At 33.9% G+C, this 26468-nt stretch overlaps 4 protein-coding genes across 5 annotated transcripts; 2 read left to right on the top strand and 2 right to left on the bottom strand.

The window, feature by feature from the left end:
• Window positions 1-5152: 5152 nt before the first annotated feature.
• On the top strand, window positions 5153-7095 carry LOC105142192 (uncharacterized). Its single transcript, XM_011049711.1, has 3 exons — window positions 5153-5261; window positions 5370-5610; window positions 5767-7095. The coding sequence occupies exons 1-3, from the start codon at window positions 5168-5170 to the stop codon at window positions 5924-5926; spliced, it is 495 nt and encodes a 164-aa protein (XP_011048013.1). The 5' UTR covers window positions 5153-5167; the 3' UTR covers window positions 5927-7095.
• An 82-nt stretch (window positions 7096-7177) lies between these two features.
• LOC105142191 (HSP20-like chaperones superfamily protein) lies at window positions 7178-7930 on the bottom strand. The gene is given in 3 exon segments (XM_011049710.1): window positions 7178-7564; window positions 7684-7718; window positions 7720-7930. Coding segments are annotated over 3 exon segments (411 nt in total). The 5' UTR covers window positions 7827-7930; the 3' UTR covers window positions 7178-7295.
• Window positions 7931-9701: 1771 nt separating this feature from the next.
• LOC105142190 (zinc finger MYND domain protein) lies at window positions 9702-12336 on the bottom strand. 2 transcript variants are annotated; one of them, XM_011049708.1, is made up of 2 exons: window positions 12191-12336; window positions 9702-11858 (listed from the first exon to the last, which is right to left on the bottom strand). In XM_011049708.1, the coding sequence occupies exon 2, from the start codon at window positions 11798-11800 to the stop codon at window positions 9995-9997; it is 1806 nt and encodes a 601-aa protein (XP_011048010.1). In that variant the 5' UTR covers window positions 11801-11858; window positions 12191-12336; the 3' UTR covers window positions 9702-9994. The 2 variants fall into 2 exon arrangements, with proteins under 2 accessions (XP_011048010.1, XP_011048009.1); XM_011049707.1 differs by having other exon boundaries at window positions 9702-12336.
• Window positions 12337-21844: 9508 nt separating this feature from the next.
• Window positions 21845-22186, top strand: LOC105142206 (uncharacterized). The gene has a single exon (XM_011049725.1). The coding sequence runs from the start codon at window positions 21845-21847 to the stop codon at window positions 22184-22186; it is 342 nt and encodes a 113-aa protein (XP_011048027.1).
• Window positions 22187-26468: the final 4282 nt, after the last annotated feature.

Raw genomic sequence — 26468 nt, 5'->3', positions numbered from 1 at the left:
AGGAATGCTTAATGAAATGGTCTTGATGTTATTTATATCTTTGTTTTTGTTACAATAATTATTTTATTTGAAGTATAATATTTTTTGAAGTGATGGCTATTAAGTGGACAATTCATACTGATTTTGAACATCATAAACTAGATATTGTTTGTAATGAAGTTACACTTATAAAAATACATGTTAGATATTGTTTGTTTTCATTCTAGTTATGATAGTCTTGGGAAAATATCTATGAATTTTTTGTTCCTAATAGTTTAACTATGAGCTAATTTATTGTTATGTTGTATATATTCATATGATAATTTATATATTTTTTCTGGTTTTTAGCTTGCCTCGAAGAGGAGCCATATTAGATTCAAGGAGTGGCAGGTCCACTTCAAGTATTGGGAGGTCCACTTCATCCAAATCATTTCAAACTACATCAAGGCATAATAACAAAGGATCCACATTTCATCAACCTATGTATCAAAATACAAATGAGTATTATATACCTATTTTGGGGAGTACACATCCTCATCAACATGATTATGGGAGGGTTGAAGCATATCAGTTTTGTGAGGGCTTCACTTCTAAGATTTGCTTCTAACTCAAGAAGGTTTCTCTCGAGATAACCAACTTGTTTATAGAGGACATAATTCATATAGGAGTTATAAGAGAGTTGATAATGATGATGGTGAAGATGATGATGTGAACATTAGAGATGAAGATGAGGGAGATGATAGTAATGAGAGAGGTGTATGCGATGAAGATCAAAATGGTGTTCCATCAAATCACAGTTCAACATCTTCTCCATACAATTATGATCAAAGTGTTAAAAGAAAGGGTTTTGACACACCAATAGATCCAATCACAAGAAAAAAAAAAAGAGCCTTGTTTATATGGAACAACAGAGTAAGTTTAAACTTTTAAAAACTAACTTATTAAGGTTATATTTTCATATATGAAAAAAATTACTTATTATTATGTAATTATTTTTTAAATATAAATTTGTTATTATATATTTTCAGGTTCAATAATGCATCATGTGGACGTGCAATCAAAGATATTTTGAGGTCCAATTTTAAGAGAGCATGGCACTTTTGGGAAAAAGTAGATTTAATGTGCAGGGATGAACTCTTTAAAGAGTTTAAGGTAAGAACCAAAACTAATTGCCATATTCTTTTCAATTTTGATCACTTTAATATAGCATTATGAAAATTATCAACTGAATAGCTATAGAAGTGTGCTGGTAATTGTCTTATTATTTGTAACCATATATTATTAACTAAATAGTAAGGACTGATTTGTGTTATAATTTGTTCTTATTTCTTGTTTATTCTTTAATATCATTTAATTTCTTTAATTATTACATCATCTTGCAAATTCTAAACAAGATAACACAATATGATTAATTATTTATATACTTTGAAATTTTATGCACTCTTTTTACTTGGTATATATATTATTTGGTAGAAAGAATATTCCTTTCCTGAGAAAGATGAGTCGATTGTTCATAATATTTGGAAAGATAAGGCTAGGATAGCTTTGAATCAACAATTGACACGAGCTCGCAAGAAAGCCATGTCAAAAGAAAACACTACAAATATTATTGATTGTCTTGATAAAGGTCCTACTTAGATAAACAATGATGACTGGAATCAAATGATCAAAGATGTTTGGTCCACCCCTAAATTTCAAAAGAGGTCTAAATCTGCTAGGAGGAATGAATTAACTAAAACAAATGGCAAAATAAGCATTTATTCTAGAGGAATAGTGTCCTTTGCATTATATCGAGCTAACATGGTAAGGATTTTTTTTTTATGCTTAAGATAATGAATCAAAATTATATATGTGTCTTTTATAATATTTATTAATCTTGAAAGTAAAGGGAAGCTAGTAGCAAACAACCTTCATGGGATGATGTCTTTTCAGCTTTGCATCAAAATACTAAGCAGTCTAGTAGCTTTATTAACAACAAGTCTAAAAAATGGTTGAATGTATTTAATATAACTTAAGTATTATTTATCATTCAAATGAATTTATTGTTGCATGTATTTTATTTATAGAAAAATTATAAAATGGAGATGATTTCAAAGTATGGAACTAATCAGGAAAATCATCCTTCATTTGATGGAGCAGCTTGATGTGTGGCTTCAAGAGAAGTTACAAAGGGTAGGGTATATGGTGCACCTCGTATGCCAAAATCTATAGTTAGTACAAGTTCTTCATCACATTCCTACTTGGTGGAGTCATCATATCCCAATTCATCGTATCGAGCATTGCAAAAGGAGATAAAGAAAAAAGATAATTTTATTCTTGAAATGAAATGGCAGATGGATTACATGAAAGAATATCTTGTGAATAATCTAGGATACCATGGTGGGACATCAGATATTGGCCAAGATATGTCACCACCTTTTACCCCATCAATGCCACCACCTTTGGCTCCCCAGATAATGATATTTATGGGTCCCACATCTCAACCAATTTATCGATATATACCTCAACCACTATATCCTGATCAATCTTGTGTCGATCCATAATATCATGGTTCATCTTCGCAACCAACACCATGATTGTATCTTTTGTTGTTGTTTTTTATTGTATTTCAACTTAATTATGTTAATGTAAGTTTAACTAAATTTTTATAATATGAATATTATTTTTATTCCATTTTGTATTAGTGATACAATTATTTTTAATATTAATTTATGTTGGTTATATATATTCTACAACTTTTAAAATATCCATAGATAATTAATTAAACAAATTAAAACTCATTTTAATAAATAAATAAAAATTAATTTATTAAAAATAATAAAATCAACAATGAATTTCTCCGTTGCTAATTGTAAATAATTCATCAATCAGCAATGGACAATCCGTTGCTGATTCACAAAACTAGCAATGAAAAATTCATTGCTTGTTAGCATCGGATTATCCGTTGCTAATTGTAAGCAACAGAATTTCCGATGCTGCAAAATTAGCAATGGATAAATCGGTTGCTAAAAAATTAGCTATAACAAATCTGCATCAATCTGCATCCGATATTTGTCATTGCTAATTCCATTGCTAAATTATTTTAGCAATGGATTTTAGTATTATTTGCAACGGAGTAATTCATTGCTAATTACTATATTTTTTAGTAATTAGAGTTTATTGAATAGAGGCAACCAAATGAAGTTTTTGCCAAATATGAAAGCCACATGAAGATCAAAATGTTGAAAGAAAAATATGTGGCTCAAGAAATATTGTGACGACAGCCACATAGGGAGAAAAATAGCTATGATCAAATAATTATTGAAGAAAAGTATTTTAAATAGTTGGCAATGAGATATCATTAAATAGTGTTGATGAAAAGAACGGCTAAGATAAAGATGCAAGAAAGATCTTTATAATATGAAGATAAAAGACGTGATAGCAATGTGGTTGTTCAAAACATAAAAGACATTGAAGTTTTGGTTATCAATATATACTAACTAGATGAGAAAGATGCATCGGCCATGACAAAATAATTGTGCTCCAACATATTTTTAAATTTCAAGAAATGCAAGATTTTCAAAATTAAGGTTGAATATTGAAATTAATTTTGAAATCTAAATTCAATATTTCCTTTTAATCCTAATAAGAGCATGTATAATGTATTAACGATATAGATATCCAAGTCCCTAGCTAGAATTTATAAATACATTTATTGAAAGCATTGTAATTTGAGTTCAAATCTCTAGAGAATAGCACACGCAACAGGGCTTGTGTAATATTCTTTTAAACCTGTTTCCGTATTTCCTTAATTTTCACTTGCGAATTTCTTCTTGTTTGCAACAAGGAGAAGCGTGGGAAAATCTCTTGGGAGAGGAAGACAATAACTATAGACAAATAGTGGTGAGGAAGGTTATGTATAGTTGCTGTCGTATAAGAATAGAAATTCGGAAGAGAAATTTGTCTGTGACAAGTAGTGGATGGGATTACATAAGTTTGGACAGAAAGACTACAATTTAATGAAAATACAAAAATTTTGACAGAAAGACAACATTGCTGATCAAAAAACATAAGTTTAGAATCCAAATAGAAACTAAAAATAGATTAGGGACTTATTTTCCCTTGAATGAAAATTCAGAGACCTTGATTTAACCATCGAGGCTTTGATAAAATCTCACATACCAAAACCTTGTTCTGGCCACGCCACTGCATCTCCGAACGTTTTCTAATTTCTGCATCCGTATTACCAACATGTATATTGCTTTAAAACTTCAGGCTTTAAGAACGATAAGAGTTCCCCTCACACGCTCGTGCTCATGGCCACTTAATTCCAGGATATTCTTCTTGCTGCAAACCCTTCTTACAGACGATGGTTGCTGATTGGCGAGAATGTTGCTGTCGCAAGTGTAGACGAACTTGTTTGCTGCCGGTCCATGAAGGAACACTGTAGGGGTCCCAAGGAGGCTCATTTTCGCAATAGGGTCATACTTTCTGATTCTACCCTGAAGCCATCCTTCTGCTGTGTTTTAGCGCGTGGCACTTAGGAAGCTCAGGCTTTGGCCTCTGATGGGTAGACCCAAAGAACCTGGTGGAAGCCTTTTTGAAGCTTTTTTGGTCTGGAAAAGGTAGATAAAGAGAAAGAAAACTAGCAAGCAGAACAAATTTGAGTAATCATAGCTGCTGAAGATTGACGCTTGCACAACAACTATATGGGGCTCTGAAGTGTAATATAATCCTTTTGACGTTTGCACAACAACTATATGGGGCTTTGAAGTGTAATATAATCCTTCTTCCAGCAACTCAGATTTTGGTGATCTTGTTGGGGGGAAAAACAAACAAACAAATTAGAGGGTTCATGGACTTGCATCAGATATATTTTGGTCCAAATAGTTATGTAGGATCCATTTCTGCTTGCATTTCGAGCTCCCAGAGTCCCAACTTGAACCAGCTGAATAGTCGACCTCAATTATTGTATGTTTACTTGCAAAGTTGCAGTTCTTCTTAATCATCTGTTCATAATTCTATAGTTGCTGACAATAGCATTTTGTCTTTGCATGTGTAGTAGTGATGAAAATTTAATGTCAATCCGGATGGATACCGACCTTAGCCGACCCGAATGAGCAGGGATTTTTAGATAGTTAACTTACCCAACAGATAATGAATAAGATAGAGATTGATATTGTCAAACCCACACCGGAACTCATCCAACATGTGTGTGTGTGTGCGCGCGCGCGCGCAAATAAGCTGTTACAGAGAGATTCGGGTTTGTTTTAATGGGGAGAGCTCTCGAAATAGGTTATTAGGTTTGTGAAAATTTCTTCTGAACTTTAGTTGCTAGAATTTTATTTCATACAAGCTCGTCTGCTTTATTAAAATATGGTTTGCGTTAACTCATATCTGGCATCATGCAGGGGCCTCTCACTTTCGCGGAGCTACCGCTACTTATTGCAAAATTCAAAGCTCAAGAGTCTGCTTGCAGAGTTTGGAAGTGAAAATAGTGATGTCTGCTATTCGGAAGCTGAAATGGTGCTGGAGAGGTGTTTTATTGCTTAAACATAGAGCAAAATCAGCTATCGTCAAAATCTCAGGTTGGAGGTTGGATTGGCAGGCAAAAGGCACTCTAGAGAGAGGCAACCTGTTGTTGTGCTTCAAGTAAAGAAATATATCTCTGCTTTTATTTTTATGAGTTGCATTTCCATGGCAATAAAGCTGGCCCATCATCCCAAAATAATTTTATAGAAAACACTTGTATCATGATTCATAATAGGCAAAAGTTAGCTAAGTTCAATACATCCCATCTTTGTGCAGGAAACCTCGCGTTGCGGCTGTGAGAGAGAACATAGAAAGAAGATTGTGCGAGGCTGTTGAACTCTTGAAACTGATAAATAGCCAACTTGAGTATTTAGGACACAGATACAACTTATGCCTGTTGAACCCTTCAAAGGTATGGAAAATGGTAACATTTTGAAGCAGTTCCAGGGCCATGTTGTTAGGCTTTCTTTCGGTTGTCATGCCTTGTCTATGTGTCGTTGAGTTGAGATTTGATTAAGTAAATAGTGTACTGAGAGGTGTGCAGATTTGAGATGAAGCTGATTGTCTTCACTGTGATGATTTTTCTCCCCTTTTCTTGAGCAAGTTGTTCTGTTCGTTTCCTCCCTTCCTACTCTTAGGGCAGAGGACAGGTAGGAGTTAGAGCACAGCATTGTTGTCCTCCTGCATGTGCCTCTTGGATAGTTGGATGCCATGGAAATGCTGCGACTGACCAAACACACTAGACAAGTTGCAAAACTATGTTAATTATCTTGATTTATTCATGGAAAATTGCAATAATTATTTTCTTATAAAAAAATAGATATACAGATGGACACATACCTGTGGAAATTTCACTGTATTTACTTCAAAATTAAAACTTTAGATGTCTCTATTAACATAGCAAAATCAAAACTTGAATCATATTTACAAATATCAAGACTAATGAAACTAATTCAATATAGATGAATCACCTTTTAGAAAAATAGTGGCAGGGAAATAATCAATAATTAATTATCTGTGGATGCGGCTGGGGATAAAGGAATGTTGTTGAAAGTAGAGCATGATGGTCCCGTTGCTGTGCACATGACATTATCTTTTTGCAGGACCAAGAGATTCAGATTCCTACTGGCCGCAAAAATATCTGTGACCTATTTAACACCATGTCTACATATTCAGTAAATTGATGCCCTCTGGTGGGCTAAAAGGACAAGGTTCATTTATCTGCTTCAGCCAAGTTTGGTGGTTGGATAATCCATTCATGAAGCAAGGCTACAGTTAAAAAACCCAAGTGCCTGTTTAGGAAGTTGGAGCGGCAGCGGAGCAACCATGCTCAACTGTTATAGGCCGCGGAGCAATCCATGTTTCCAAACCAAAAGGGTTGAACTAGCGTTCCCAAAATGTCAGGTGGTTAGGAATTTGCAATGTTCGCAGCCAATAAGAGTTGAACTTGTCATGCTGTTACAAAAATTCAAGATCCTTGAATTTTGATTTCACTTCGGCAATTTGAGGCTAAACAAATAACACTATCATTTCTTAATGGAGCAAGAAAGCAGAGGATACAAGAGTGAAATCAAAGCGTGTGCGGCTTGAGGAAACCAAGACTCATGATATCACCAGTAAGAAGATTAAAGCAGAACCAGAACATCATCTGCAACTTCATTCCTACTCGATAAATGTTTTTACACAATTTTTTCCAATCTTAATAGCAAGCCTAGCTTATCCCAATAACTAATGCTAGCAATCAATCATTCAATCATAAAACAATAGGTTTTAGTGCCTAATTAAGCATCTAAGGATGGAAAAAATCAAGCAGCCCTAGCAAGAACTCGTAGCCTTTCAGGCACTTCTTCTGGGTCAATAAAGAATCCCCTCCTCCTAAAAGCTCTCGGTACAGTAACTGTCAAGACACCGTCTTCAAATCCTGCTGATATTCCCTCAACATCAATCCCACCAGGAAGCCTGAATTTTCTATTGAAGGTCTTGGCAGGCTGAGTTGATTCATTCATAGCTTCAGTTCTAATTATGAGGTACCTTGAATCCTCTACCTCCAGTTTTATCTCTTCTTTCCTCACACCTGCCATAAGAACCAAGACAACATCTCATTCCAATTCAAACATAATTGAAATAAATGCAAGAAACTTCAAGAAATGAAAAGAAACATCATAAGAAGCTAAAGTAAGTTGTCTAAAGTACCAGGGAGGTCAGCAGAATAGATGTGAGACTCGGGTTTCAGACCAGTTGACACGGTTTTCTGGGGTGGGGAGATAGGAGAAGAGAGCAGGGTTTGCAAGGAGATAGTACCATGGTGAAGGTTGATGATAGATGGAGTGCTCCATTGTTTATCAGACCTATTTGGGGCAGGATTTGATTGATGGGATGTGACTTGATAAGAGGAGGCACTGGCTGTGCTAACCTTTTTATAGAGTAAATGGTCAAGTTGCTGCCTTTCTAGGCCAATGAGGTTAGGTTTGCAAGCTGATTGGCTTTCTGACTTTACTTGAGGGTTTGGTTTCCTTGTATGATAGAAGGAAGGTGGATGGTCAAACTATGCGGTGCTAGCTGCATAGACTAATAGTTAACGTTGCCACTAAATACTATCTCGTTCTGGAATGACAAATTTTGCCACTAATAGTTAATGTTGCCCCAAGTTGATGAGTTTTTTTTTTTAAAAGCCAATTATCACAGAGAAAAAAATAGGACAAATAAAACACCATATTTTAGAAAAATAACATAATTTAACGAGTCATATCAAGAGGGTGGCAATATAAATGTTTTGTGGCGGGGGGAGAGAGTGAGGGGTGGGCAACGATGATGGTAGAGAAAGAGAATGGAAAGGGAAATAAGGAAAGAAAAGAGTACGAAAAACAGAGGCCAAGGTTTAATTCCACTGGAGTGGCTTGCAAGCTTGTAAGCTTGCAACACATGTGACATGCAAGCTGTTGATGTCTCACAGGAGTCATCAAGCTGTATTATTTTTCTAAATAGCTTTCAAAATATGTTATATGCCTTTTCTATATCGTGTTAATTTCTTTATTTAAAGAAAGAAACAAAAACTAGCAAGTTGATAGTTGCCATAGATGTCCATGAACAGAACTGAACTGTTTCGGTCAAGTTGTTACAAGTATTTCCCTTTTCCAAGATACAACAAAATAAAGAGTTGTGTCTTGCACCAATTAGAGCTTCTGGTGCGTTTGAGTTTTGACAGCTTGTAGCTCACATGTGGATGGCTGGCCCCTTACGGATCCCACCATTTTGGGAAAATCTGCTGGGATGGAAACAATCATACCTACCACGTCTCCAAATAATGGCCCTCTCACGAAGCCTTCTTCAGGTGCTTGAAATGCTAGGGTTGATGTCAACTCTGTCACATGGTCCAAATCGAGGAGGTATTCTAACATAGTAATATAGGTGTTGTGGACATAACTTTTTCTACTATGACTTTGAGATAGCTTATTTACCTTCAATGTTGTGGACATAATTTGCAGTTTTTCCTTCACTATAATTTGCTGCTTTTCCTCTACGTCATCCAACTTCTGGAAAGCAGTTCCTGATAAGTACGGAAATACAGGACAAGAACTTATTTCGGCAGGAAATACAGAACAGGAAGTTATATTGGAGATCAGAGTGAAGTTTCAGGAAACAGTTAAAAGGTAGACTTTGGTTTTTTAATGGAAAAACATATGAGATGCCACCAATTTTCAATCATTAAGCGTACATTCAATGCTGTTCTTTCGAACCCAGAGAACTTGAAGCCCAAACCAAAGGGCTCTTAATAAGCATGCGAGGATGACAAGATACATGCTAACTAGACTGCAAATCGAACACATAAAGAGGTTTTCTATGCAAGATTTGAACAAAGAAATTTACAGGTTTCCCCATTTCACTGACCCCGGATACTGACCTCTTACAACTACGACAACACCAGGCCTACATCACTTCATTATCGAATGTCCGCCAGCTATAAAATTGTCTCCATTGTTTTCTGGTTATGAAGATGTAAGATCAGTCAAATTATCCTTATAAAATCTCTGGTAATATTACCGAAAATAACAGCTTTCAGGAAAATCACAGCATTCTCTAACATCCTTTCGTCTACATACATAAAACATGTTAGACAGCAGCGCTATGAGAAAGGAATAGTTTTCACTCAGCAATTCATCTTCGAAGAGCGGAAGAAAACACGGATATTTTAGTACCGTTAGCAGGCTTAGTTACCGTGGAAAAGAATTTTCTTATGATTGAACGTTTATACACTTTGCATGCAACCATATCTCGCCAGGAATTGTTGATGCCCGCTATGGATTGCAACAAGAAATAAGATCACGGTGGCATACCATGCTAATAATCAGCTTATTACAGTTAAATGATAAACATTAGGAAACAATTAAAAATATACAAAATGTTCTTCGAAATGGTTAAATCAAGTTTGCTCAATCACCACAACACCTGCAATATGATCAGGTAAATGACAACCACCATGAACAGCAGAAACATGGCCCCTTCTTCATGTATTCACCCCAAGCACAAAACCATTGCTATATGAAGGAAGATTGTTTGAAAGACTGTGAGTCTTGACTGGAGAGCGGAAAGGATTTGGTGTCACTGGATGTGTAATGTGTAATCCAGCTCCGCGAAGAACCTGCTTTGCATTCGCACATAAAATTTCTGAATGCTCTGTGAAGAAGGCTGGAACACCTCTAGATTTTATCAATTCAAGTGCTCCTCCCCAAGCAGAATAGCTCTCCAATCCACAGTTCAATGCAACAATGATATGCGGAGAAGGAAGATAGGTGGCCTCATCCTGATAATTACCTCTCACAAGATTCACCCTCACTCTACTACTTATTCCTGAAGTTGTGCCTGACAAGTTATTTGGAACTTCCGGTCCCACCATTACAATATGTATATTTCCTGATCCATTCAGCAAATGGCTAATCTCTGCAAATGCAGGCATCCAATCTAACTCCCCTTCAGGACCAAGGTAGTGAAGAATCACCTCTTTCCCTTTGAGTAACAGGTTCTTCGAACTAATATTAAGAGCAGTTAATATGTAATAAACTGTAAATGGGTGAGAGAGAATGTCAGCAACAGGGCTTGATAATGGCAGCGACCGAAGATTATAGTACTCTGACCAACCAGAAAGAAGGATTGGGCTCGATATTCCATCTCTTACATGGTTGTGAAAAGGGGAATCACGAGGGTACTCATCATCCAGCCCACCCCATGAGTCCCAAAGCCCACCTTTGACAGGAAGGAGACCAAAAGGGCAGTGAGCATAGCAACCACACTTCCTTCTCCACATGCCTTTTTGATGGATGCCCAATGACTCAAGCCATTTACAAGGCTGGTCAGCTGAACATGGGAACAAAAAGATTTTCATGGCCAGCTCTTCTTCTCTTTCCATCATAGCCTTGTAAAGACCACACATGCTCTTGTGTGTTTCCTTCCAGTGCTGCTTCTGGCACAGAGAACTGCAGTAGACCACAGCGCGACACTGCGCACAACATTGAGAATGGTCTCCATGAACTTCTTTCTCGCAAAATGTACACTGCCTCAAGACACCATTTGAATTTACTCTTACATCAACAAAGACCTCCTCCCTTGGTGGTTCAGCATACTTGGTGGGTGTCGAGCTAGCTGTTGAGCTAGCCTTTTCCTCATATGCCTGACCAGGAGGATGGGAGACAGTAACTGCAACAAGGTCATGACTCTTGGCCATTTCTGGAGGCCATTGAACATCTACAGTCTCAATAAATGTTTCAAAATACATCATCCTTGACCATTTAGGAGCACCATCTTTATCTTCCTGGAGTAGGGGATGCACAAGAGAAATAGCTCTCATGAAGGCATACACAAACCTAAGCTCTTCAAGAGTTGGATTCCTAAACCGAAGCTCACCAGAAGACATACAACGTGCAACATCAATCACAGGAAACCTATCAGTACCCGATGCTTCCAATGACAATGACTTGATCATTCTCTTATTTGAAGGAAACATCAACGCCTCAGGTTCATATGAGACCCTCAAAAGCTCAACATTTGGAACACGAATTGTCTCTCTCGGTCCAGTCATCTTCTTAGCATCACTTTCGGATCGAAACATATAAAACCCAACATCCCCACCATCACCTCCTATGAACTGAACACAGGGAAAAGGCTGTTTCTTGCCGGACCAATCCGAATCCTTCCCTACCCGGATACCAAAAAGATGCCAAGGACGCAATCTTTTCCACGGTTCAGTTCTATAAAGAGCAGCAGAACCTTTATATATAGACTTAATGAAATTAGGAGAAACTCCCTCTACCTTCATTAGACATGTACTTGATCCAGGACCAAGGCCAGGACCAGAACCAAATTGCTCTTGAAATCTACCAAACAAATTCTTCAAATGCAAATCCATTATGACCCGTTTCCCAAATCTCACCAAATTCCCCAAACTCCCACTAAAAGCAGCAAACCCAGCAAAAAAGCACTAACCTTTGTTACTACTACAAATACAACAAACCATAAAGCTCAAAACTTTCCACTGAATTTGATCTCCAAAGGGTCTAATAATCTAGCAAGGACAGTAAACTAGACAGTGCAATGACAAAGAATCCTTAAAACAGCAGTATTAAACTAGGGTACTGTCCACTCATAGAAGCCCTTAATTACAGTAACATTAGAAAGAACGAAAAAAACAAGAGTCAATGCTTCTTACCAGAATTTGATGCCGGGGTATTTTGCAGTGAAAGACTGAAGAGTTCAAAGGGAGAGTGAGATCAGGAGCATTTGACTCCCAGTTGAAAAATCAAAGGAAGACAATGACACTGTTTGACGGAGGAAGCAAAGATTAAGGAATTTGTTCTTGTAAGGACGTTCGCATTTTATGAGTTTCTTTGTTTTTTGTTTGGTCCTCAATGTAACTTTGAGGTTGCACTATGGACCTCATCTTTCTTACCTTTACCAAGACCTCCTTCTTCTTAATTTTCTTTTAACAATACTGTTAGGTCTGTTAGTCCGTACGATCCGGTCTGTGTTTAGTCTTAATTATACATTTAAAAATATTTAATTAATTATTATATACCATAATAAAAATTTATGTGAATATTTTTTAGCATTTCCGGGCTCCTTATTTCAACTTAACCATGAAGGGCTGGACTAGGCCGATATGGCTTGTTGGGGGTACCCGATGGTCGGTGGTGTGATTATCGTTTTGTTGTATACAACATGAAAACATTCACCCCGTTGTTTATCTGTCGAAGAGCGAGCTGACTGTTGTCACCACTTCATCTTCTGTTCGTGGATAGATCACTCAGGTTGTGTAGTTTTTCTTGCTAATATTAACTTGAACAAAAATAAAAGATTACATTGATATCTTATTTAATTAAAATCACAATGAATGTGCATGAGTGAGAAATTCCTCTCGATTATTTGTATCTCCTCCATGACATTGAAGTATGATAACACTAGATTTTCTGATATTTGATAATATTATAAAAAATAAATTAAAAAATATTTTCTAGTATTTGGTTAGGTTATGAAAAAAAATTGGAAAATAATTTATTAATATTTTATTTTTCTTAAGTTTATTATTATAATGAGGAATAAATCTTACAAATTAAAAAGTTGAATGATAATGAAATTGAAAAAACATATAATTTTATAAATTATCTCAAATAAAATAAATAATAATCAAAATAATAAAAATCAAATCTAAAAAAATGAAGAAATTAAAATAATAATAATTAACATTTTATAAAGTATTTCAAATAAAATAAGTAACAATTAAAAGAATGAGGACCAAATTTGATAGATAAAAAATTTCAATAAAAAAATAATAGGAGAAAAAAATAACAATTATAAAAATAAAGATCAGAGTTAATATAAAAATTAAATTTTAAGAAATGAAATTGAAAAATAAATATTCAAAACAAAATATATATAGCAATCAAAAGTTTAAGGATTAAATTTGATATAATCAGTAAATAATGACATTTCTAAATTTTTCAGGAAAACACTCAATTTTTTCCTTGACTGGAAAGTGTTTTTCGTTAACCAACTTTCCTACCAACAAACAAACACAAGAAAGTTTGAAAAGTAATTTTCCAGAAACCATTTTTCGGAAAACAAACATAGTTTAAAAGAAAAATACTTTTCTGAAAACCAAACCAAATTTTTCTTTAACTAAAAAATATTTTCTTTTGATCAGGAAAGTATTTTTCGTTGATCAACTTTTTTAATAATAAACAAACACATAAAAATTTAAAAAATAATTTTTCAAAACCTACTTTTCAAAAAATAAACATCACTTTAATCTCAAAAACTAATATTAGGAGGAAGGCCTTGTTAGATGAAAAAAGGTTGCGTTTGGAATTTGCATTTTGAGATATTGCAAACCTAAGGAGTCTTGAACTAAGATTTGTGGTTACAAATCGCATCAATTTTATGTATAATTTTGTGTTTGGAATTATATTTTAAAAATATATTTAGAATAAAAAAATATTAAATTAATATTTTTTTAGTTTTTATTTTTATAATTTTAACATGCTAATATGAAAAATATAAATATAGATACAAAAAAAAAACTCCTTTATATATCAATACCACAAATATCCGTAAAGTCACCCTATATGATGTTTTTAGGTATAGTTTTGAAACCCAAACTAACCCGGCAGGTCGATTCGGGCTTGAAACTTGTCCGCATCTAAGTAAAATCCTGCTAGGAATTGACTCGGCGAAACCCAATCAACCCAGGGGGTTAACTCGGAACTCGGTCGACTCGAGTAAACCTAACTAAAACCTGGCTACTTTATATATATATATATAGATTTCTTAGAATTGCAGAAGTGCAAGTCGGGTAAGCCCTATCTCATCTCTGTTTATTTCTACAGGGGCTTGTTTTCTTTTATTAAATGAGATTGTTTTGATTGTCTGTGTTGATGGATGCATGGTTTTGCTTCTCTTGTCAACAACAGTCCCAGGTAATCAGTGTCCACAACAGTCCCAGGTGGTATATTTTCATCAAAAAATTGGTTCTTAGTCAAAGATGGATCAGTCTCACAAGAAAAGAACCTGGCGTGATGTCTCTCCTGGACTACTGCAAAAGAAATGGGAGGTCTATAACTAGGGAATCTAGAACAAGTTTCACTAATGGCTTGCAACTCTTCCTTAAGGACCTTAGACAATTGGGTTTCGCTTCCTCCGTCCCTAAAGAATATTATTCTTTTTGGAAGTTCATTCAATTCCTAGTAAAATTCATCTAACAATCCTTTCACCATTGCACGAAGGTCCTAGATGATTTCTTGTCGATGTGTTTGCGACCTCGTTCTTGAGACGTACTTACTTGCCGCAGGCCAGTTCATGCTACCAACCACAGTAGCAGCAGATGGACTGATATCGTCTAGTGGGCAAGGATGAGTCACATCCGCTCCCATGAACATCACAGGTTCATTGGGACGAAGAATTATGCGGGGAACCTTAACAGGTTTTTCCCTTCATTCTAATCTTGGAGCTCTTCCTTGCTATGATGCCATCAACGAAAAGCTGAAAAGAAGTGGCACTCAGAGATATCTTTCTTTGCCAAGTTAATTTTTTTTTTTTAGTCCGAATCAAATTTGAATTGATTTGGATTAACCATTTCACTCGTGATTCAATTATTAAATTGGGTCAAATTTTAAAATTATATTTCAAAACATAGCTCTTCAAAATCAAGAAAATACATTTATATCCTGTAATTATTGGCTTAGGGCATTACTTGAAGTTATCAAGTAAATCCAAAATCTAGCAAATATTTAACTCTTTTTTTCTTGAAACCCTACTAGGGTAGAAACTTGACGAAGAAACATGTCAATACATGTCCAAAGGACTAAATTCATTAGGAAATATGCAAGGAAACATGTCAAATCTATTTATTGGCTTAGGGTAAGACATTTATTTGGAAAATATAAGAAGTATAGGTAGATCAAATTTTAAGAATATGAATTTAAAATTTTATTTTAAGTAGATCAAATTTTAAGAATATAAATTTAAAAATTTAAAAATAAAATCTTTTGAGCCACTTACCTACAAGATGCATTATCAAAATAAAACAACATAATGATTGAAAACTCATAGGAAAACATTGGGTCCATATTCACAGGCAGTGTTTACTAAAATAGTGTAATGAATATTAATTTTCACCTAAAAAAGATAAACTAGTTTAATTCAAGAATATATATATATATATATATATATATATATTCATATCTTGATTGCATAGTAAAATAATCATGATACAGTTGAGAGCGATAAAATTCAACTTGGAATCAAGAGGTGTTTTTGTATTTTGACAAACGATTTTTTTTCCTATTAGTACTTTAGTATTTTCTCAAATATAATAATAATAATAATAAACAATTCAAATGAACAATGAACCATAAAAATCCCCTTAAAAAAATAAACTTAAGCTGAGGGGTATTTTGGGTTTTTCACAATGAAATTTTTGTAATGAGGAAGTTACCTTGGAAGTAATTTTGTATTTAGCTAAATTTAAAAAAAAAAATCAAAAAGTTGGCAAACATAAAAGTGATCACCCGGCCTCTAGTTATTTTAAATAATAATCTAGATAAAAATAATACATGTTAATTCATCGTCATGAACATTGATTCGTTATCAATTCGTAAAGGGCTTTCGAAAGAAGTATTAAGGTTGATTTCTTCTTCACTTAAAGAAGAACCTGATTGGATGCTTGATTTTATGCTTTTGAGAGATTCTTGAAGATGAAGGAACCTATCTAAATGGTCTTATAATCAATACCCAATTATTGATTTTCATATATATATATATACACTGCTCCTGATAAGAAACCTACTTTGATAGATTGGGGGTTTCTTTGACTGAAAGGACTAGATTAGCTAATGTTGCTGTTTATGCTGTTCTTGATTGTGTTTCTATAGCTATTACTCACGGGAGACTTCAGAGAAGCGTGGGTTATGTTTATTTCATTTTAAAAAAAAAATTAATTTTTTGTATTAAAAAAGTTAATCAATAGAAAATACTTTTTCAGTCTAAAAAATTTAGCTTGGCTTCCGGAAAAGTATTTTTCTCAAAAATTTAGATAAAAAATACTTTCCAGAAGTTGTAAAAAATTTAAAAATATCATATTATTTGCTAATTATATCAAATTTGATACTCAAACTTTTGATTGCTATATATTTTTTGTTTTGAATATTTACTTTTCAATTTCATCTCTTAAAATTTAATTTTTATATTAACTTTTGTTCTCATTTTTATAATTATTATTTTCTTTTTCCCTATTATTTTTTTATTGAAATTTTTTATCTATCAAATTTGGTCCTCATTCTTTTGATTTTTACTTATTTTATTTGAAATAATTTATAAAATATTTATTATTATTATTTTAATTTCTTCATCTTTCAATTTTTTAATTTTTAGATTTGATCTCTATTATTTTGATTATTATTTATTTTATTTGAGATAATTTATGAAATTATATTTTTTTTCAATTTCATTATCATTCAACTTTTTAATTTATAAAATTTATTCCTCATTATTTTAATAAAATTGAGAAAAATAAAATATTAATAAGTTATTTTCCAATTCATTTTTCATGACATAACCAAACACTAGAAAGTGTTTTACAACTTATTTTTCATTACACTACCAAACATCATAAAATAATTCACTTTCCCGAAATTCATTTTTCAAAACAAAACTACTTTTCAGCAAACAAATGAGGCCTTGGTATTATATTTTGTTCCATTTCAAAGGCAATACAGACATATCTTGATTTGGTTAGGAAGTAATAGGCGGCTATGCGTGTGGCATACTTGAAGATGCGTGAAAGATGTCTATGATCTTTGAGCACCAAGTAAAAGGTGCCAATGCCCTTCAAGCGATATATATAGTGTCTCCCAATATTTAAAAATATTATTTTACTATGCCATTGAAAGCATTATCGTCTCCTTTTCTTATTAATACAGCACATATCTCAGTTGATAGTCGAGTTTGATTCTTTTAGTTGTCTACATTTCAACTTCAATCTATTTTTTTAATTTTTAATTTTTTATATATATTTAAAAAAAATTATTTGTTTTTAACTTTTTTCTTCTATCCCAATTTGTCAAATATTATATTTTTTAATGTAGTCCTTATTTTTTGAATTTCACAATTTTATCTTTGACTCTTTTGTAAAGATTTTACTAGTTTTTAATTTCATTCTTCATGTCATAACCTATTTTTTTATTATTCCTCAAATTCACTTTTTCCCTTCCAAAAAAATTATTCAAACTAAAAACAAAAAAATTCAAAAAATAATAACAATGAGAAGAGAATGTTAGAGCACCCAAAAAATAGCTAGAAGTTGATTGAGGAGGCTAAAAAATTCAAAAATTAAAATTTGACAATTTATTTTATAGATGAAGAGCCCTGTTGACAAAAAAAAATTCAATTTGAGAAAAAAAAATCCAAAATCAGATATTTATGGACTCAATTAAATTTTATTAAAGGTTTAATTGAATTTATATATGGTTTTATTACAAAAAAAATTAATTTTTAAATCAATTTAGACTTTAATTGGAAGAAATTAAAGTTCTTGAGTCAAAGTACAATTTTTAAAAGGTGATTTGGTCAAATCAGGGGTTTAGTTGCATAGATATTGAAGTTTCATGCCAATTAGGACTTGATTGAAGAAATCCAAAAATAAGAACCATATTGAAAAATACACGTAAATAAAAGAATTAAAATTAACCAAATCAGGGGTAAATTAAAAAAAAATAAAAGTTTATTAATCAATTCAAGGTCAAATTATATAAATCCAAAATCAAGGACCAAAGGAAAAAATGCACCCAAATCTAGTGTTTAAATTGAAGCTCTTCATGGGTAAAATTAAACAAAATTAAAAGTTTGAAGCTAATCAAGGGTGTGGATAGAAATAAATCATAAATTGAAGGACTAAATCAAAAGATAGTATTCATCTTCTTCTCTAGCGAAGCTGGTTAGGTGGCCACGTTCCCAAGACATTTAGCGCTTTGTTTCTTTAACAAATTGGATGAAAAGTACATGAAAACAATCATGTGGTACCTGAATACATATTAGTGTAATCCGCTCAGGCTAATCAAGACTTCATAGATGGTGGAATTACCCAAAGTGGCCAACCCGACCAACCATTTTTCCTTAAAAATTGACAGTTCACCTGAGCCAATGATTGGATGCTTTCAGATTGAAACAAGGGCTGATATTTTGCACCAAAAGAGAAAAGGTTTCCCTTTTCCACCGCTTATAAATAGAGTTTATCTTCATGCTGAGGGGGTGGAGAAATTTGGGTCTAAAGACAGCCAAAAAACCAGTTGTCCTCCTAGAATTTTTCCATTTCTGTTGTCTATCTCTTCACACACACACTCTCTTCGCTGTCCAGGCCACCACTGTCATCACCGTTAACTTTTCAGTTACCATCTCCACCACAAGAAGCCAATATAGCCACCATCTAGCCAAAACAACCGCCAATCCTCTCCCCCTGCAGATTTTCTTCTTCTTCTTTCTTCCTGCAGCAACCACCACTACTTGCACCATGCTATCCTTCGCCACAGTCATAACCACCACAGGTTATATAGCCTTTCTCCCCTTTTTTTCTTCTTTTTCTTCTTCATCCCAGCTATTCCCTGCATGAATAGTAGGCGTGAATTAATTCACACCTTCTATTCATACATGAACAAACTGTTCATGCAACAATGAGATTCAGCCTAGATTTGTTTTTTGGGATGGCCCAGTCACAAAAATTTTCAAAAAATATTTTTGAAAAAATTTGTGATTTTTCTGCGTATTTTGTTATGAAATTTTGCTTAATATTGGTTTGTATTTTTATACCATAAAGATACAAATGTGGTATTAAAATACCCAATTTTCATCAAAACATTGAAAAAAAATTATAAAAAAAATATTTTGTTTTCATGTATATGGCTAAGTGTCTACAAGATAAAAAAACAAGTATATCATTTTTACTTATAAAAAAATAAAAATTAAAAAATATATTTTAGCATGCATTTTGGCTTTAATAAGAAAGTTTATTGGAACAATGAGAACTAGGCTAATATTTCAAAAAAACCCAAAAAAATATTTTGTTTTCTTTTAATATCTGGGATTACTAATTTATACGTAAAATGTATTCTTAATAGTAAAAAGGTAGTTTTTTTATTTGACGTGAGCACATTTAGGTTTTTACTTGATAAAATAAGGACCTCCTTATCGATGAGGATGTTTCTTAAAACATAGACAAATCAAAAATTAGAAAATACGATAATTATCAAACAATAAAACAATGCAACTTACCTTAGATATGATATATTTGGGATGATAATACCTTTTCTTTATGTAGTCAGTCTCCGTACTCAATTTCTGAGACCAGTTATGGTTCCTACTAACCAAAATACTAAGTAGCGACTCTCATTTCATTTGTTTACTGCTAAAAGATAAAAATTCATTATCTATTCATATTTGTCAAGATAGACACTCCATACCTTATGAGGGTGGTGGGTGATTGCTATGACGCCATATATGTGCGACACTTTGATTTAAATTGATGGTTTTATTTTTCAATTTCTTCCTTATTGTTTTGATTTTTTTTTTCTTGGCTCTTTTGTTAAAATTATTATTCTTTTCAATTTCACTTTTTCATCACAACATATAACAATGTTTTTTATGTCAATTTTAATCTCAATTCTTTTAACATTTTTTTGTCCTTTTATGACATTGATTTTTTTTTCTTTAATGTCACTATTCAATTAAATATAAAATTTATTTTATAGTTTAATTTTGATTCTCGTTCTTTTAATTATTATGTTTTTTTAAATTTTTTGTATAAATATTTTTTTCAATATTATCTATCAATTCTTGATTGATTAAAAATTAAATTTATTGATTTTTCTAGTTTGAATATTTTGAGTCTAATAACTTAGGTCACAATTTATTTTTTTAAATGAAGAATTTTATAGTTCTCTGTATCTTCTTGTTTGATTATTCCAATCTCATTTTCTGAACTATTAGTTTAATATAATATTTTTGGTTAGCTTAAATTGATTATCACAATTACAAGTTTACCCTAACTGGTTTGTATATATTATTTTTTCACCTCATTTAAGCTCCTAAATATTATTTGTTGAGTGAACAAAAATCCAGCCCTGCAGCAAATCGCGTGCACCAAATCTAGTAATAAAACTATAGTGACAAGGAGACGCAGCTGCAGTCGGCAAGTGTACCTAACAGGCCAGAAATTGAAAAGCCAACAGTTTTGGGCGTGGTTTTGTCCCCTCAGTCACTGCAGCATTGTCGACACGAAATTTTATTTTAGTCTGTGTGTCAAAGATGCTTCAGGCCGGTGGAAATTTGACGTATTGTCTGTAAGGCAGGCATGTTTCTGCTTTTTTGACTTTAGAGCTCAAGATATAAAATAAAAATTGTGTGATATCAAGCACCGTTTTATTCTCAGCCGGTCTGTGAATAATGTCCTATTCATTTCAATATATAAATGCCAATAATTCTGGTTTGGTTCAATAGTTTAAATGCATGAAATTTAGAAAATGAATTGTTGTGCTTATCAAGATTAATATTTATGATGCATTCCAATTTATAGATATTCCACCATAACTTGTGAATGCACAGTCCATCATAAAATAACGAAGTGTGTTTCACATTAAACCATTTTTTAGTACAACACTTTTTAACTGCATTTCACTGTGTTATTAAACAAACCTGAAACCTCATAAAATGAAGGGTCTGAATAGAGGATCATATATATTCATCGTAAAAGATCAATAGATAAAACTGTCCCCTGCTAGTTTATCCATGTATTTATGATCTCTCCAGCACATTAAATCAGCCACATGCCTATCATAATGATGTAATCCTCCTTGCTTAGTTAGCCACCACCTTTTCCCCTTCAACAATCTTATCCAAACATCAATAGATTAAATCACTTAATCCATGTATGATACTCCCCTAGTTTCCATCCACAAATACAATACATCAATCCTCAATTTCGTTAATTACTGATCACTTGCTTCTGTTGGCTACAACATTGTTCATGCTGGCCTGAACCATTATTAATTTTGGCAGCAGACTGCATTGAAAACTTGTCGGCAGTAGTGGTCTTCAAACCGTGATGTAAGGCCAACTTAACGGGCCAACTTTCCCATTATTTTTATACCAAGCATTAGTGCACATGCACCGCTTCATCACCGTATGACCACATCCAGCTTGCCCCACATAGGAACATACTACTCCAATTACCAATTCTTTTCTACACACTATAAATATACTTCTCCTCTAGCGTATCTTACTTCAACTTGTGCGAAAATTATATTGCTTTTCCTTACAAAGAATGAGTACTCTAGCGAGAAGATCATCATATGGCTACTCAAAATTGGATAACGAAGACCCAGAAGAGGTAATGCATAGAAGAGCACAGTTCTTGATCTACAAGGCACTACAACAAGCAGATTCTCCTAGAAGAAGGCCATCTTTTTTGAGGATCAGATTGTGTAGGTTAAAGATAAAGATTGGCAAGAAACTAAAGAAGCTGGGGAAGGGCAAGTTGTTGTCTATATCTGCCGCGAGAGTTAGAGTGTATGGGCTAGTTACTAGTCATTGGAAGCGCTTGTTTGGCAATGGAGAGGCCATTGCTAGTCTTCCTCCCATGTTGGCCTTGGAGGCTCGAAATTAGGTTTGGTTCTAGTCTTTTTGCTTGTCAGAGGGTACTATTGAAAAGCAATACGTATGTGCCGCAATATTATAGTTAAAATCATCGTTACAGCCTTTATATGTTATCATTGCTTATTTGTATCCATATGAAGGATTTCTGGTGATTGCAATCATCTGATCGACAAAGGAATTAGTCTTGCTATAGGACTAATGATCTAGCACAATCTCTACTTTGATTGAAATATCAGATCCCTCAAAAGGTCGAGGCCTGTTCCATGTTCTCCCAACAGACTTGCAATTGATCATTGGATAAGTTCCATTTTCTTTCTCTAAGACCCAATTAACCCCTTGTATTTTTGACCAACCAATTAATCCCATGTCATTTGGAGAACATCAAAGATCTTGCAGCCTGGCAAATCTAATTAACACATCTTCTATAATTTGATTAGTTTAATTAAGAGATTTTAGACACCCCACGACATACGACGTGAATGCATGTACCGATTTTGGCCAACACTGATATATTTACGAGGATATTTAAGAATGTACTAATAATTATAGTTTAAAGTTTTCTATATTTGGAAACATATCAAAATAAAAAAGAAGTTTAATTTTAAAAATTATTTTTGGCATGAATATATTAAAAAAAATTTAAAATATAATAAAATTAATTTTAAATAAAAAGAATTTAAAACATTTTAAAAATACAATTTTAACTACGAAACCAGAGACCACCTTGATGTCTTTCGAAGATAGTGGCGACCCAAATACTTTCGGAAGTTTCCCATGTCTGCCGTACTGTCCCTTAACACTCCATCTAATTGATTGGCTAGATGGGAGGCAGCTGGGGCATCATCAGCCAAACAACGCCAACCCATATGATCCAGTTGGCACAATTAATTATATATTATATTATATTTCAACTTTTTTTTGTAGGAAAAAAATATATGACCCTTGATGATGTAACGGATAAATATTTCCCAATAGAAAAGTGTTTTACCCCTTCTTGTTTCTGATTTATGAAGCCCGATCCCCATTTATTTTCCAAAATATCTTTTCTATCCACGCCCTCACTAATTGTCTTTGCCTAAGAATTTATGCAATGTATCTACACGGGTTCAAACTATGTTTGATTTGAAAAAACATAAAAAATAATGTTTTTTCAAGCCAAATGTAGTTTGAAATAACTTTAATTGATTGCAATAACTAAGAACTATATATGCTTTTTCATAAAAAAAAAAAAAATTTAAAAAAAGAAACCTTAAAAGTTGGTGCTGGGTTCATGAAGGGCACTACTATGGGGCGATCAGTTAGGGCCCCGTGATAAGATCAGGCTAACAGCTAATATGGTCAATGTTTTATGCTTTTTTCCTGCCATTGATTGTGGTGCGATGGTCACTTGCTTGAGACATCATGTCACACCCTTTTTCCACTCGTGCGGAAATTGCCTTGCTTGTTTGTGTTTGTCGTCATTTGTTTCTATAACTCTATTTAACAGGACGTCGAAGAAAAAGTTTGTTACGAGGAAAGTCTTTGTTTTAAAGCATGCTCTTTTCTTTCCCTGATTCTTTGTTCTCATATGTGCTTTCTTTGGTCGTCATGGATTTGAACTGGTTTTGAGCCTTTAGAGTATAATCACCCTTCCCCCCTTCCTGTGTTGCATCTCGGCTTAACTCGGCAACAAGAAATACCAGAGCTTTGGGACTGAGTTACAGAGGCATGGGATCTCTATAATCTTCAAAAGTCGGATGAGTGGTTTTACGAAGATGGAGCAGATGAATCAGAAAGGTACTTAGACTAGTATTACCTTTGATATTGACCATAATTTATTGTGTTATGGAAACACAAGTACTAAATGTTGATCCTAATGAAAATCGATATAAAGAAGAAAAGGCTATAGAGAAAAAGCAAGAGAAGATCCTCAAGTCGTATTGCAGATTATCCGTTGAATGATTAATCACTTCCTGCTGGTGAGATATTGTTGTAGGAGAAAACTCTGAACGATGGTTGAAAGAGAAAACTCAACAGCAAGACTCGTTACTGAAAATGTTGATCCAGTGCCGTGGTCAAGCAAAAATTAAGAGAAAAATAGAGGGTTTTGATGCGTACTGTTCTCATATCCTTTGACTTGCAAAATATAATATTGTGTTAAAGATTATTTGTGCTCGATAATCCTCCTTCGAAGTTTGATTTTCTCGAATGATCACAAGGTCAAAAATATACGACAGCATTTTGTGCATGAAGTAGTGGTTGATTTATGTGGAAGATTTTGTTGATTTGGTCAGTCTAAATAAATCCCTATTGTAAAGGATGCTGTTAGTATTTGATTTAGTCTTACCATGTTTCTAGAAGTTGTTAAACGTGGGCTGCACATTTCTTGTTAATTCTGTCATCTAAGGCTATTATATAGCCAACATCATTCAATGATAATAAACAATTCAGTCTTCTCTTTCATACATTTCCTAATATTTATCATTTTGGTGCAGTCTTCAAGTATGATGACAGAAAGTTCATTTGTGCAACCAGCAGTTCCACGTTTTGATGGGCATTATGATCACTGAGCAATGCTCATGGAAAACTTCTTACGGTCAAAGGAATATTGGGGCTTGATAGAGAATGGAGTTCCTGCTGCAGTAGAAGGTATTATTCTCACAGATGCTCAGAAAAAGCATATTGAAGATCAGACGCTAAAAGACTTAAAGGCCAAGAACTATCTATTTCAAGCATTAGATCGTTCAATCCTGGAAACGATTCTTCACAAAGATACAGCAAAAAACATATGGGATTCCATGAAACAAAAATTTCAAGGAACGACCAGAGTCAAGTGTGCACTGTTACAAGCACTTCGAAAGGATTTTGAAATTCTCCACATGAAGGCAGGAGAATTGGTGAATGAATATTTTGCTAGGACTCTTACCATAGCAAATAAAATGAAGGCCAACGGTGAAACCAAAAGAGATACTGCTGTTGTTGAAAAGATTTTGCGATCTTTGACGCAAAAATTTGATTATGTTGTGTGTTCAATTGAAGAGTCAAGGGATATAGACACCTTAACCATTGACGAGCTACAAAGCAGCCTACTTGTCCATGAACAACGTATGAGTACCCATGTTGAAGAAGAACATGCACTGCAAATCACTCACGGTGATCAATTTGGAGGAAAAAGTCGTGGCCGTGGCAGCTCTAGAGGCAGGAGATGGGGAAGAAGTAGACAACATTTCAGCAAAAATACAGTGGAATGCTACCACTGTCACAAACTTGGATACTTTCAATGGGAATGTCCAAGCAAGGAAAAGGAAACTAATTATGCAGAAACTCAAGAAGAAATGTTACTAATGGCATATGTGGAAATGAACAACATCAGCAATGAGAATTTGTGGTTTTTTGACTCTGGCTGCTGCAACCATTTGTGTGGGAAGAAAGACTATTTTTCAAACTTGAATGACAAATTTAGAGATTCAGTGAAACTAGGCAACAATGCAAGCATGGCTATAATGGGAAAGGGAAATGTCAGGCTGCAGGTTAATGGCAAAACACAGATTTTCACGAATGTATTCTTTGTACCGGAGCTGAAGAATAATTTACTGAGTATTGGGCAATTACAGGAGAAGGGGCTGGATATTCTATTTCAACATGGAAGGTGTAAGGTGTTTCATCGTGAACATGGTTTGATCATGGACACAAAGATGTCAGCAAATCGAATGTTTGTGCTGCATGCTGCTTCTCATCCATTAAAAACCGTTTGTTTCAACACAATCACTAAAGATATGGTGCAGCTTTGGCATTGCAGATATGGACATTTGAGTTTTACAGGCTTGAAAACTCTTCAGCAAAAACAAATGGTGAATGGTTTACCATTATTCACGTCTCCTTCCAGGCTATGCAAGGACTGTCTAGTAGGAAAGCAACAAAGAGATCCATTTCCAAAGAAAAGCACCTGGAGAGCTTCCCAAATTCTTCAGCTCATACATGCCGATATTTGTGGGCCGATCAAGCCAATCTCCAGTAGCCAGAAATGGTATTTACTCACCTTTACAGATGACTTTAGTAGAAAAACATGGGTTTTCTTTTTAGCAGCAAAATCAGAAACCTTTAATGCTTTCAAGAGATTCAAAGTTCATGTTGAAAAGGACACAGACACTTTCATTAGAGGCGTACGTACTGATAGAGGAGGAGAGTTTACATCACAAGAATTTAATACCTTTTGTGATGTAAATGGTATACAACGCTAGTTGACAGCAGCCTACATGCCTCAACAAAACGGAGTCGCCGAACGCAAAAACAGAACCATAATGAATATGGTA

Source organism: Populus euphratica, unplaced genomic scaffold, assembly GCF_000495115.2.
Source record: "Populus euphratica unplaced genomic scaffold, PopEup_1.0 scaffold137.1, whole genome shotgun sequence".
Classification (NCBI taxonomy): domain Eukaryota; kingdom Viridiplantae; phylum Streptophyta; class Magnoliopsida; order Malpighiales; family Salicaceae; genus Populus; species Populus euphratica.
The sequence above is the reverse complement of the archived record's forward strand: the minus strand, read 5'-3'. Positions and strand labels throughout refer to the sequence as shown.